Source organism: Cygnus olor, chromosome Z (assembly GCF_009769625.2).
Source record: "Cygnus olor isolate bCygOlo1 chromosome Z, bCygOlo1.pri.v2, whole genome shotgun sequence".
NCBI classification, from domain to species: domain Eukaryota; kingdom Metazoa; phylum Chordata; class Aves; order Anseriformes; family Anatidae; genus Cygnus; species Cygnus olor.
In genome coordinates, this window is record NC_049198.1 from 58,003,042 (window position 1) to 58,016,980 (window position 13,939).

The 13,939-nt window shown below is 40.1% G+C and overlaps 1 protein-coding gene across 1 annotated transcript in view; it reads left to right on the plus strand.

Moving 5' to 3' along the window:
• Positions 1–13,939, plus strand: part of MAN2A1 (mannosidase alpha class 2A member 1) — a 137,297-nt gene that overhangs the window by 13,435 nt on the left and 109,923 nt on the right. Inside the window, exon 3 of the mRNA XM_040541150.1 lies at positions 12,107–12,251. Within this exon, the coding sequence (XP_040397084.1) occupies positions 12,107–12,251 (145 nt within the window). The remainder of the gene's footprint in view (positions 1–12,106; positions 12,252–13,939) is intronic.

Genomic DNA, 13,939 nt, shown 5'->3' on the forward strand with positions numbered 1-13,939 from the left:
CATTTAAGAAAATATCCAATATTGTTTGCCCTTTGGAATACCGTTTTTGTGTTTTGGCATTCCAGTGTGTCTCCAGTTTTTATAGGTACTTTGATCAGAAAGGAGCAACATGTACTATGTCAACTGGTTGGCATGAACTGGGCTGGTTGAAGTTTTTAAAGTCAAATGCTTCAAGTTGAATTTATTTTGCTTTCTGGTGATGCCAGTGAGTTCATTGACTCTTATATATTCAGCTTTAATGGAGTGTTTCAGGAGTGCTATGAATACTGTGAGAAGTCTGTGATCAGTACTGTTTTGGGGAGTCTTGTGGGAGTACTATAAATATTCAAGTACTCTAAAGCAAAGATTAAATCCTGAATACCAGCTTTTTCTCTCATTTTGAAAGTACAAGTATTTCTATTGTAGGAGAAAGACATGGACTTGAGATGAATAAGTATGCATCAGAACAATCGTAACCTCCATTTTATCATTTATAATGCCTTTAAGCTCTTCAGGGATAGGCACTACCTTAATATGTCTCTTACAGAGGAAGCAGTTTTTTAAAGGCAATAATATCTAACTGTTTGTATTTGTATTATAATTTCTGTGCAGGAAAGTGAAGTAGGTGGGCCTTTACATGTTTTCAAACTACTGGATCGTTAACAGGTTATTCCTCACACAGTCTGTTAACATATTAAACAACGCACTTTTTTAGGTACATTAGAAATAAGCTAATGTGAATTGTTGTGAATTTTCAGGTAAAATGTTTTGGCTTAAATTATTGGACTTGTTAACCTGTTATGAATGGAAAGTGAATACTAAAACTGTTCTCGTGTTTCATATTACATGTGTGGCATGTCAGAACGTGTACTTGCTATCATTTAATGTACCTACTCTTCCTGTACTCATACTTTATTTCCTTGCCTTACCAGGCTGGGAGGGTTGTAATATTCTTCATATCACTGCATTAATATCTTGTACTCAGCAGATTATCAGCCGTCATCCTTAAGTCACTTTAATACTGATTTTTGTCGATAGTTTCTCATCCTGTGAGTCTGACCCACATTTCAGTTACAAGAATCTAAGACCTTGATTTTAGCGGAATTTCGGTAATGATAAGTTAACCTAAGTTAACTAATCTGTTATTATACCTGAATACTAGTTTTACTATTTAATGTTTCACCAAGCCTGAGGTATTCTGCAAGCTCAGTTGATTTTTTTCTTCTAGATTTTTATAAAGCCTGAGAAATTCTGAGCAGATTATTTGAAGAACGTTGATTTTTTAAAATATTTTAAATACTTAAACAGCTTGTGTTAAATATGTTCCTTAGCATTAACTTAAAAAAAATAAAATAAGAGAACATAGGTGAGACTTAATATTTGGATAATAAGAATGAAGGCAAAAAATGCTTCGCTGAATAAATTGTGGAAATCCATTATAGTTACACATAATAGAGAATTATAAGAATAGATTCAAATATGGATTAAAAACCTCTCATTTCAGTGAGTAATATTACCAGGTCTTGTTACTCCAAGAGATTAATTTTCTGCGCATAAGTTGGAGAAAACAATTCACGAATAGCATGAGAGCCAAAAAATTCTTGGATAGGATAGGTGAATGATGTTTTCTCATGGAAAAAATGTAAAACAAGAAATGATACACACCATTACGTATGGTGTAAGTAGGAAGGATGTTGTAATAGAGCTGACTGCTCAAAATAACACTGAATTGAGAATTGATGTCATTCAGATTAAATAGAAGGCTAATGTGCACTTTTTCAAAGAGCTGAGAATGGAACTGGATAACAAAGTGAAGAACCCTGGATGAAATATGGTTATGACTTGACACTCTTTTAGGTCAGTAGTTCAAGATGTGTCTGGAATTTGTGCTTGAAGACAGAAATCTCAACAGCCATAATGCTGAGCTGGAAGGTCTTGTAACTGATGGTGAGGTGTGTCCTCTTTGTCCCTTTCAACTACTGAACCATCTAACATTGTGCTTAGCAATGTTGCTCTGTTTAAAAACAAGGCATAAATCACTTGTAACAACAACATAAAAGGTGGCCTGAAGAGGCACGAACTGTGTTTCATTCTGTGCAGTAGTTCAGTGTTCACTGAGGCAAGTGCTTGCTCAAGACTAGTGTTACTTCAGCAGTTTGAGTCCCTCAGTATAGGGAAGCAGTAAGCCAATTTAGGGAAGAAAAACAACACATCAGCAAAACACACAATTGGTAAGTTTTCATATGCTTTAACTGAAAAGCCTAAAACAATATGACTGTCTTCTGAAGCAGCCATACTGAAATCAGGATGCATCCTTTAAGTTTGTTGACTGTTTTTACCAAGACCTTTCTTACTGTATCACTACTTTATAAATAGAAAAGAAATTGAAATATCTCAAGGAAGTACTTGTCTTTTATTTTGGTTCTTACTGACTAGATATTCCAAATTTGTTCTTCGCTTGCAGTCATGTAACCTGGTCAAGTGAAGAGATAACTTTTAGTTAATGCCTTGGACCATTCTTACTGTGGATGTTGTTGCACTAAAAGATGAAAATGACATCTGTCTTCTGGATGTCTTGTCATAAGTGCAGTGAGTTTGGCCTAATTTAGCTCAGGTTTATGCCAGTGAAAGTTTTTGAGTTCTACTTTCTTCCTGGCTTTTTTCTTTAAACCAATGCTGATCAATATTAAAATCATGGAATGGCTGGGGTTGGCAGGGATGTCTTGAGATGAGTTGGTCCAACCCCCTGCTCAAGTAGGGCCACCCAGAGCAGGTTGCCCAAGACCACGTCCAGGCAGTTTATGAATACCTCCAAGGATGGAGACTCCACAACCTCTCTGGGCAATCTGTGCGAGTGCACCGTCACCCTCACAGAGAAAGTGTCACCTACTGTTCAGAGGGGACCTAGTATTTCACTGTGTGCTCATTGCCTCTTGTTCTGTCACTGGACACCACTGAAAATAGCCTGACACTGTCCTCTTTGTATTGTTGCTTCAAGTATTTATATATACCGATGAGATCCCTGAGCCTTCTCTTCTCTGGTCTGAATAGTTCCTCCTCTCTCAGCCTTTCCTTGTAGGAGTGTTGCTCCAGTCTTTATCATCATTGTGGCCCCTCATTGGACTCTCCAGTGTGTCCATGTCTCTCTTGTACTGGGGAGACCAGACGTGGACACAATACTCCAGGCCTGGCCTTGCCAGTACTGAATAGAGGAGAAGGATCACCTCCTTTGACCTGCTGGCAATACTTTACCTAATGCAGCTTGGAGTACCATTGGTATTCTTTCCAGCAAGGGTACATTGGAGACTCATGTTCAGCTTGGTGTCCACCAGGGCGCCCAGGGCCTTTTCTGCCAAGCTGCTTTCCAGTTGATAACTCCCCAATGCATCCTGGGGCTGTTCCTCCCCAGGTGCAGCACTTTGTACTTCCCCTTGTTAACCTCATGAGGCTGCTATCAGCTCATGTTGACTCCAGCCTGAGCCAGTCCTTTTGGATGGTAGCACAATCCTCTGGTGCATCAGCCAGCCACTCTTCCCAATGCCGAGGGTACACCCTGCCCCATCATCCAGGCCATTAATGAGGATGTAAGTAGCAATGGAACCAGTACTGACCCCTGAGGTACACTGCTAGTTACTGGCTTTCAACTAGATTTTGTACTACTGATCACCACTTTCTGGTCCAGATATTCAGCCAGTTTTCCACCTATCTTACAGTCTGACCATCCAGCCCATACATCAACAGATTCTATATTAGGATATTAAGGAAGGCAGTTTTGAAGGCCTTATGGAATTCAAGGTAGACATTGCCCACTACTCTCCCCATATCTGTCATGCTGGTTATTTCATCATAGAAGTTTCTCAGGTGGGTTAATAAGCCTTAGCCCACCTTAGTGATTCCATGCTGACTAATGATTTTCATGTCCATGTGCTTTGAAATGGCTTCTAGGATTCATCCATCACCTTCCCATGCATTGAGGTGTGAGTGCGACTGACCTGTAGGTCTTCTTTCTTGCCATTATTGAAGATGAGTGACATCTGCTTTCCTCCTGTCTTTGGGCACTTCTCCCAGTCACCATAATTGATCAAGGATTAGTGAGAGTGGCTTTGCAATGATACCTGCTAGCTCCTTCAGCACTCAGATGCATACCATTAAGGTCCATGAAGTTATGTATGTCCAATTTGCTTAAGTATTCCTTGATCTGATCCACTTCTGCCAAGGGTGTGTCTTTCTGGCTCCATTTAGAACCTCTCTTCATAGGCTTCTCAGTCACTTGGGTCAGGAAGCTGTCATTGAGGCACTCCAGGAACCCCCTGTATTGTTTCTGCCTTCGCATGTTGTCCCTCCAGCAGATACAGTGGAGCTGCCCCTGGTTCTCATAACCAGAGCCTGCAAACATGATGCTCCTCCTAGCTGTCTGTAGAGGGTCTCGTCTACTTGCTCTTCTGGTCAGGCAGCCTATACCAGGCACCCATTACAATGCCATCCCTACTGGTCTTCTCATTCCTTTCGCATAACCTCTCAGTTGGCTCCTCATCCATTCCAAGGCAGAGTTCCATGCACTTGAGCTGCTCTCTCACATAAAGGGCAGTTCCCCCTGTCTTCATGGCCATCTTTCCTCAAGAGCCTGTGTCCCTCCATTGCCACACTCCTGTCACTGGAGCCATCTTGCTGTGTCTCACTTCACGCCCATTGCTTGTCAGCCCTGTCAGTCACTCCCTCATAGGGCTGCTGGTAACTTTCTTCTGTATCCGTCATTCCCAGTTGTCTCTCCCAAGCAGATGCTGATCTGCAAATAGGGTTCCATGGTCACAGAACCCAAAATCCTGTTGTCAGAACCACTTGAAGCAATGTCAAGGCACATGCAAGACCAGGAGGTGATTTGAGACAGCCAGCATGGCTTCAATAACGGCAAATCATGCCTGACCAATCTGATGGCCTTCTATACTGGAGTCACTGCATCAGTTGACGAGGGAAGACTGACTGATATCATCTACCTGGACTTCTCTAAGGCCTGTGATACTGTCCCGAATGACATCCTGATCTTCAAATTGTAGAGAGATGGATTTGAAGGGTGGACAAGGAATTGGCTTTGAAAGTCACACGCAGAGAGTGGTGGTCGATGTCTCTGTGTCCAAGTGGAGGCCGGTGACAAGTGGTGTTGCTCAGGAGTCTGTCTTGGGACTGGTGCTGTTTAATGTCTTTATCAGTGATGTAGACAGTGAGATCGAGTGCACCCTCAGCAAGTTTGCTGATGACACCAAGCAGAGTGGTGCAGTTGATACAACAGAAGGAAGGGATGCCATCCAAAGGGTACTGGACAAGCTTGAGAAGTGGGCCCATGTGAACCTAATGAGGTTCAACAAGTCCAAGTGCAAGGTGCTGTTCCTGGGTCAGGCAATCCCAGATGTGAGCATGGACTGTTAGAACTCATTGAGAGTAGCCCAGTGGAGAGACACTTGGGGGTTCTGTTGGATGAAAAGCTTGACACGAGTTAGCAGTGTGCGCTTGCATTCCAGAAGGCCAACTGCATCCTGGGCTGTATCGACAGAGTGGGCAGCAAGTGTAGGAAGGCGATTGTCCCCCCTATGCTCTGTCCGTGTGAGTCCCCACCTGGAGTGCTGCATCCAGGTGTGGGGCCCCCAGCACAAGAAGGATGTGGAGCTGTTAGAGCGGGTCCAGAGGAAGGCCACAAAGATGATAGAGGGCTGGAGTACCTCTCCTATTAAGAAAGGTGGAGGGAGCTGGGGCTGTCCATCCTGAGAAAGAAAAGGCTCCAGGGAGACCTCATTTCATCTTTTCAATACTTAAAGAGGGTTTATAAAAAGATGGAGTGCAACTTTTTGTTAGGGTAGATGACAGGACAAGGGCGAACGATTTTAAACTAAATGAGGGGAGATTTATATTAGGATGGCATCCCTGCCTATTGCAGGGGGTTTGGAACTGGATGATTTTTAAGGTCCCTTCCAACCTGAGCCATTCTATGATTCTGTAATTATGCAGGCAGTTATTGACCTGTGCTGTCAGTGCCCTCCTCATACCTTTTCCCCTTAACGGCAGGATTGAAGAGAATACCATCTGGGCCCCCATTTCACTGCTGCCCCCAGAACTCTGTAATCACTTCTGATGGGGTACGCTTTGCCCCTGGCAGTATCATTGGTGCCCCTGTGGAAGAACAGGGAGTAGTAGTGAGAGGGTCAGATGAGCTATGGCAGTCCCTCTACAACATCCTGGGTCTGGACCCTGGCAGGCAGCAAACTTCCCTAGGTGGCATGTCAGGTCACTGAGACATTTATTTCAGAGAACTGCAAGATCTGTTTCCTGAGTTGCATTTCCCAGAACTTGCACGAAAAGTCATGTGAGCATGGATTGAGATGACTTTTTACCTAATATGTATTACCTTAAAATTATGTGTTTTGTGGGCTGTAAATACTGGTGTCTTGCAGACTGTAGAAGCTTGCTTGTGGAACTCAAGCTCCATCCATGAGAAAAACTCATAGGAATGTGTACAATGCCATGAATTGTTGCTTTTTAAATATGTCTTCATGACTGGAATGTCAAAAGAGTTTATCAGTATTAAGACCACTCATTGGTAACTGGCAAATTTACAGAGTATGCACTTGACTTTCTGCAAAGGTTGCATTTCATAGAAGAATTAGTTCTTCAAAAATCAAATTCTAGAAAAGAAAGAAAATATGGTATTAGCCTAATATTCATATAACCTTACTTTGTCCTTCTTGAACTAGCAATACAGAATGCTTGTCTGGAAGCATTGTACATGTGTATGCCATGAAGCAATGTTGTTCAGAGGTGTAAACAATTTCTGCAGAGCTGTGATGTGACATCATTTCATACAGCTCAGATATTTAGTGTAGGCCCAGATGAGGCACTGCTTATCCTAGCATTATGGTGGCTTGTATTCCAACACCAGTCTAACACTGCTTGCTTTGCTTTATATCTTATGCTAAAGACCTGTGGTGGGTGGACCTTGGTTGGCTGCTAGATGCCCATTCAGCCAAGGCCAATGCACTGTAATACTCAGCCTGAGACCTGAGGAATTCATGATAAGGACAGTAACTGGGAGAGGTAATGGGAAAAACTCAGACTGGACATTGCCAAAGACTGAAATACTTGCGGGAAATCTGTTTTGTGATGTGCTGAAGGGACAACGGGTAGAGTTTTACTGTGTTTGTATATTGCCCACCTTCGTCAGTGTTGTGATGATGTCTCTATGATTTTGTTGTAGGTCTTTTTTTGTAGATGTAACCAAGTCTGTGAAGAGTGTGTTATGATTTTCATTTAAATGAGAGTTCTTAAATATGTGTTTCACAGAGGTGAAGGTGGAATGTACCGGGTGTACAGGTGCCCAGGTGTTGGCAGGGCTGGGGCTGTAGTGGTGGCTGAGAAGAGGCCAGGGGCTATGTTGTGCTGAAACACAGGATTCCAGCCAGCTGCAAAACAGCCCCACTGCAGGGCACAACGGAGCTCTTCCACCAAGCTGGTGGTACCTCTGGGAGAATGTATTTAAGAAAGGGCAAAGTGCTGTGCAGGAGCTGTGAGAGACAGGAGTGAGGAAAAAACTGTGTGAGAAACAACCCTTCGAAAACCAAGATCACAAAGGAAGGGAAGAGAGGAGGTGCTCCAGCTGCTAGAACAGGTGGGAGAGCCTATGGAGGAGCAGGTATTTCCTTGCAGTCTGTGGAGGACTCTGGAGCATGTGGATCCTGTGGTCCATGGGGGACCCATTCTGGAGGAGTTTGTGAAGGACTACAGCCTGTGGAAAGAACCTCTCCCTAGAGCAGGGAGAAAATGGGAGGATGAAGGAGCGGCACACTGAGCACAGCCGCCGTTCCCCACCCCTTCTATGTCTTGGGAGGAGTTAAAAGCACTGGGAATGAAGGAGTGAAGGTGAACATGGGAAGAACAGGGGATGTGGAGGAGGTTTAGATTTTGATTTTTGCTTTAGATTTTGTCTTTTTTTCCATCCAACTCTATTTTAAATGACAATAAACTAAAATAATGTTCCCTAAGTCAAATCCGTTTTGTCTGTGATAGCAACTGGTAGGTGATCTCCCTGTCTTTATTTTGACCCCAGAGCTTTTCATCCTATTTCGGCAGCTGCTCTGTAGAGGGGCGGGGTGGTGAGAGAGCACCTAGGTTGGCATCTGGCAGCAAGCCAAGGTCAACTCAACACAAAACCTTAATTTCTTCAGGCAGATGTTTGTTTCAGATCTATTTTTTTTTTTCTCAAGTTACCTGGCTGGACAGAAACCCGCTACCACTGGAATGTTTTAACTCTTATGGTGTTCATATAGTAAGTGACTCCTGTAGGCCACTTTTGTGGAATTCAAATGTTTGTTGAAGAAAATTTTTCAGGTGTACATTTGCATTCCATCAACCCCCTGAGAGCTGGCATCAGGTAAGAGGCAGAAATGGGAAGCAGGATCTGCCTCCTTATTTTGTGAATGGTGAAGCTCCTGATGCCTCATTAATGAAACTCATCCTTATTCTTCAGTGAAGCTAGCCTTTAAGAGCTTCATGCAGAGGGTTATATGAGTTAAGTGTTGCTTTCTTTTCCTTATGTGGGGGTACATTTTAGAAGAAACTTTGAGAGAATAGCTCTGAAGAGGTTTATTTTTTATTTCCGTTCCCATACTTATGTCTTTAAATATGAGGTTTTAGGAATTTGCAATGAATGCATCTGCTGGTTGCATGATTCTTTATTCTAGTTTCAGAAGCATGTATTTGACTTATGGCTTTAGTGTTCTATGACACTACTGTCAGTAGAATAAAACGGTTTTCTCAGATGCCAGATTAAGTGAATGCAGAAGTTATGTACCTTCAAGCAGACAGCTCTATCTACAGACTCTGAGAAGCAGATAGAACAGGTAGTATTTTTACCTGAAATAGAGCCCGAGAGATCCAAGCGTATATCAGGTCACAAGGAGAGAAGGGTTAAGATATCTCTAGAGAAGACTTTAATGAAGTCTTTTATGGTCATGTTGTCTGAGAAACGTCTAATATTGAGCTTATTCCATCTTACTCCTGTCTCCTTATTCTAACCTCCTCATATTGAATTTTCTTTTAAAATTATTTTTCTACAACTTGCATTTATCTCCATATAGAATCTTAGTTCTGAAAGCAAATTTTATGCTTTATGTATTTAAATTACATTTTTTTCTGAGTAGGTGCCTTCCTCTTGTTTAGGTTGTTTTCCCAAGTTGAGGTCAGGTTCAATGGTTAGCTGACTACCTTTTACTGAACATGTGAAAACTGGCAATTCCAAAGGCTGTGTGTCTGATAATTTTTCTTCTTTATATTAGAAGACAACTTCTGAACTGCATACCTTTGCTAGATACTCTGAATAAAATGGTTAGGGAAAGAAGTTGAGTGTTGCACCAACTATGTGTTCCAACTGTGCTAATAAAACAGATGTGAAATGCATATATCTAATCTGTGCTTCGAGAATGCTGGATACAGGTTTCTAAAAAGCCCATGGCCTGAAAGCCAAAGGCAATAGTGAAAAATCTAGAAAACTTAACAATTTGATAGAAGCCAGTTTCTCTATTTACAGAAATTTGCTGAAGGTTGACTTGGGGTAGCTAATCACAGGTTTCAAAACTGATAGGTGGAAGAAACTGCTTAATAACAGAGCTGTTATGTTAAGCATCAAGTTTTTGACATGTTACGATTAATGATTTATTCTTGTGTTACTGTATCATCATATAAAAGTATCCCATGCAATGGGATTTTTAATAAACACTTTATACACATGCTTACAGTGCAAAACCACAACATTCAAAGCTTTTAGAAACTGAACACTCTTTTGTCCTGGTGTGTCTTAGAACAATTTGTACCTACCTTATGGCTGCAGAAAGCGTAGCATTATAATGTGTGATTCAGCAATGTGTTTACATTGGCAATCACAAACACTGTGTTGATAGAGAAAATATCAGCTTCCAGTGAAGGAACTGACATGACTATATGCACATTCTTATCCTTTTAGGTGTTTACCAAAACAATGTGTTTGTGTGGTAACTTACAAATGCTCTGTCTAGTCTCCTGGTTGGTTATGTTACTTAAGGTTTTACCTTTCTCTCCCCAAGGCATTGCTTATGCCCAGAATGCCCACTGGGCATTGCAAGTGTCTGATGCTATTGTGTGCTCTCATAGTTTTCAGAGGATCCCATATTTCCAGAGTTTATGCCTTTGACATGAAATCAATGTCCTTGATTAATTAATAGAGGAGATTCTGTCCTGCTTTGAGGATTCATAAGTAATTGCAGTTTTTGTTACCCCTAAAGAATAAAGTCAGTTTCTGCTTCATTCATTTCCTCACATCTTCTACTTGCTTTCCAACCCTTACACTATCAGCTGTGGTGCTCTTCCACTCAGTCTTGCCCTTGCACCTTCATTAGAGAAATCTGCTGTTCCTAGAGGAAACTTCTGTTTGTGTTTGAATTTGTAATCTCACTTCATGTGTTTATCAGAGCCTGGTATGAACGTGTCCTCTGTTCAAGGCAGGAAACTTTGTGCCCAAACGTTTTTGCACACTTTATCACATTTTCAATATGGACCTTGGTGCTTGAGAGTAACTCCAGTTTTGGTGATCTTCCTTTCCACAATTTCATTATGAGATTAAAGGTGTTTCTTAAACAGGAAAATGTAATCTACATCTTCCATCATAGTTCATTTGCACTTTTCTTCCTTCCCGCAGGATTGTAAATATCATGAAATTTATGCTCTTAGATTTCCTGCGAGATTGCTGTAGCAACAGCTTAAAATAGCTGGCTTGTTCTGTTTGGGATGATATAAGATGGCATCTTGAGGTTCTGTTCTAGTTTTGTTTTGAGCCTAATGTTACTCAGTTTCAATATATAAACTTGTACTCTGCTGTGCTTCACTTTTAGTGGAATTACACTGAAATTATTAAAATTCTTACCTTTTGAAAGTATTTCTAGGTTTTTAATTATCACCCAAGTGCATAGCTCTGGAAGGAATTTGGTATTACAGATGACCATATTATACAATTTCTTTGAAGCTGAGGAAAGGTTAAAGTTAATTAGTTTTGTGGATTTTTTAAATAAACTGTCTTTTTTTTTAAAGGTTATTTCCAGAATGTGGCTGCTTTTTTGTACACTTACTGTAAATTTATAGCTTTTCTTCAGATGTTAAAGATAAATCAGAAGGATTGAAAGCTTTTGTTGGATATTCTTTGAGAAAAATGCCTGTTAAATTATTTTTTTCTTCTGTAAAGTTCTTACATGATTCAAAAATAGGAAGTAAATTTTAGAAGCGTGCAAGGGAACTATGTCTTTAAAATAGTACAGAAAGTAAAAAGCTTGTCCAGATGATTGTTTATCAGTTTCAGTCTGTTTTTAGGAAATAAGACAATGTTTCTAAATAAATAAAAATTGAGCATGGTAACTTTGGTCTAAACTTACATTAGAATATTCTTTTAGAAGCTGTCTGGTATCTAAATTTCATAAGAATGTGTTAGAGTTACTCTGGAGTTACTTTATTTACCGGAGATCTTCTTACTTGCATTGACGATTGAAATGTCCTTCCTTTTATAATTAGTGTACCAGTCAACAGTGTATACAGAAGGAGCTTTATTATAACAATTGCCTATATTTCTGAATATTTTTTCTTGATAGTTTTTAAATTCCCTTTTGTGAATTTGACTCTTGCCTCAGTCTCTCACATTGTAATCACTTCTTACTGCTTTCTTAATTTGTCCTTTTCATCACTTACATTTCCCTGTCTATTAAGTATCTTGTGCTATTTCTGTATAATGTTTTTCCCCACATTCCTGCCCCAGTGCTATTGCAAGTTGTAATCATTTTGGTGACTTAAGGCTTTCATTCTTACCCCTTATGTAAAGTTTCAGTTTCCACAGAATAGGGCTTGCCTAGTGCTTCTTGTTACCCTAGTTTTGTCTTGAGTGTCCTAGTGTGACTTGAAACATGTTTTTATTTGTCAATTTTCTATTAATTTACAATTCATCTCTCCTTGTAATGAACAAGCTGATCCAGTATTACTGCTGTTATTTGATGAAAACAGCTTTGGTTTAAATTGCAGAACTTTTTTTTATGGATTTATATTTTATATTTCTTTTACCCTTTTTTAGATGTTGGACGTTTATGACATTCTTCCTTTCGATAATCCAGATGGTGGTGTTTGGAAACAAGGATTTGATATCACATACAATGAAAATGAATGGGACAGCGAACCGCTTCAAGTTTTTGTTGTGCCTCACTCACATAATGACCCAGGTAATATTTTAACTATATCGATTTGGGTATCTATAGGCTTTTGAATTAAGATACATATATATGGCGATTTCTGTTAAAATCTTGGTGTTTTTTCTGTATAGTATGTTAAATTTAAATCTAGCAAAGCAGTCAAACATACATAATTTTAATGCTATGGACTTCAAGGGACAGCTGTTACAATAGAAATTGTACACATGTACATTAACTGGAGTAGAACTTCAGTGGTGTTATTAGAAGGTAACATTTTTCTGTGTTTCTGTGAACATCCCAAGTAGATGTTCACTGTGTAATAAATAAAGTGGAGAAGTGTCACTTGTGTTTTACAGTCATTTCAAAATAACCAAAAAGCTGTGAATTACACTGCTAAGCATATTCCTGGTATGTGTACGCTGACCATGAGATACTGGTGAAGCTGCTTGTTATTGGAAAGCCACAATTGAAGTGACTTAAATCTCCCTCTCCCTCTCTATACCACCCCTCTCCCTCTCTATACCACCCCTCTCCCTCTCTATACCACCCCTCTCCCTCTCTATACCACCCCTCTCCCTCATATGTCTTGTTTGAAGTACTGTGGATCTGTCTGAACTAAGATAGGGCACTTTCAACATAAATGACTTCAAAAATGCTATCTAGTATCTACTTAGGAATAAAAGAAAATGAATGAATGGTAGAATTTGGAGTGACTGTGTTATACAATTATGACAGCTCAAATAATATATAGTAAAAATATATAGAGAAAACAATCATAGTGTAACTTTGATCTGCCTTTTTGTTGAACTGTCTTTAAACCTGTGTCTATTTGTTTCCTTTCTCGTTCTCCAGAAAACCTTCTCAGAGAGAAGGTACAGTCTCTGCAATTGTTTAATGAATCTGAAATCATGCTAAAGGAATGTACAGGACTTTCTAAATCTTTCAATTATTTATAGAGCAGGATATGGAGTTCAGCTCTTTCCCTTCTTTCTAGTGATGCTAGCAAGATTATATTCTTAATTGGAGGAGATTGGGATCCAATCTAGAGGCCAGTTGCCAAGTATAACCTGTCCCCCCAAAAAAACTGCAGAGTGCAGGCTTAGGTAGTTCTATGGGTATATGAAGCTGGGGAGATGCAGTTAGAAGATTAGAAAAGCTTTGCTTAAAACTTCTTAGGTGTCCATTCAAGTCATGACACTTGGTAGGAGCTCAGTGTTCTGGCTCTGATTTCTCTTCAGGTGCAGTCTATGTCAGTGGAGGTTAAGAGCCTGTGTTTTTAAGCTATGTGTTCCCTGCCCCCTTTTTACAGTAGATCAGTAGAACACCTCTTTTCTTTTTTTTTTTTTTGTAGCTGATACTAACTTTCAGACCATTGGTTTTGGTAGACTTTTCCAAACCTAACCAGTGGACAGATAGATCACTTCTAGTTCTAATGCTAAACTTGCTGTTTCATGGCTTTCTAGTTTTGATATTTGAGAATGGTAGCTTCTCTTTATTTCCCTTCTAAGGGATGCTACTGTTTTTATTATCCATATGGGTTACATAAAATAATAGTTTTTGACAAGGGCTGTGTTTGTTGTTAAATAACCACTGGTTCTTTTTCTCAGGTTTTAGTAATCTTCTTACCCTTTTGTTTTTAACCTTTTCTCTTGGCATTCTCTTGAGGTTTAACCCTGGCAGACAGCTAAGTACCATACAGTGCTCTCTCCAGGTGGGAT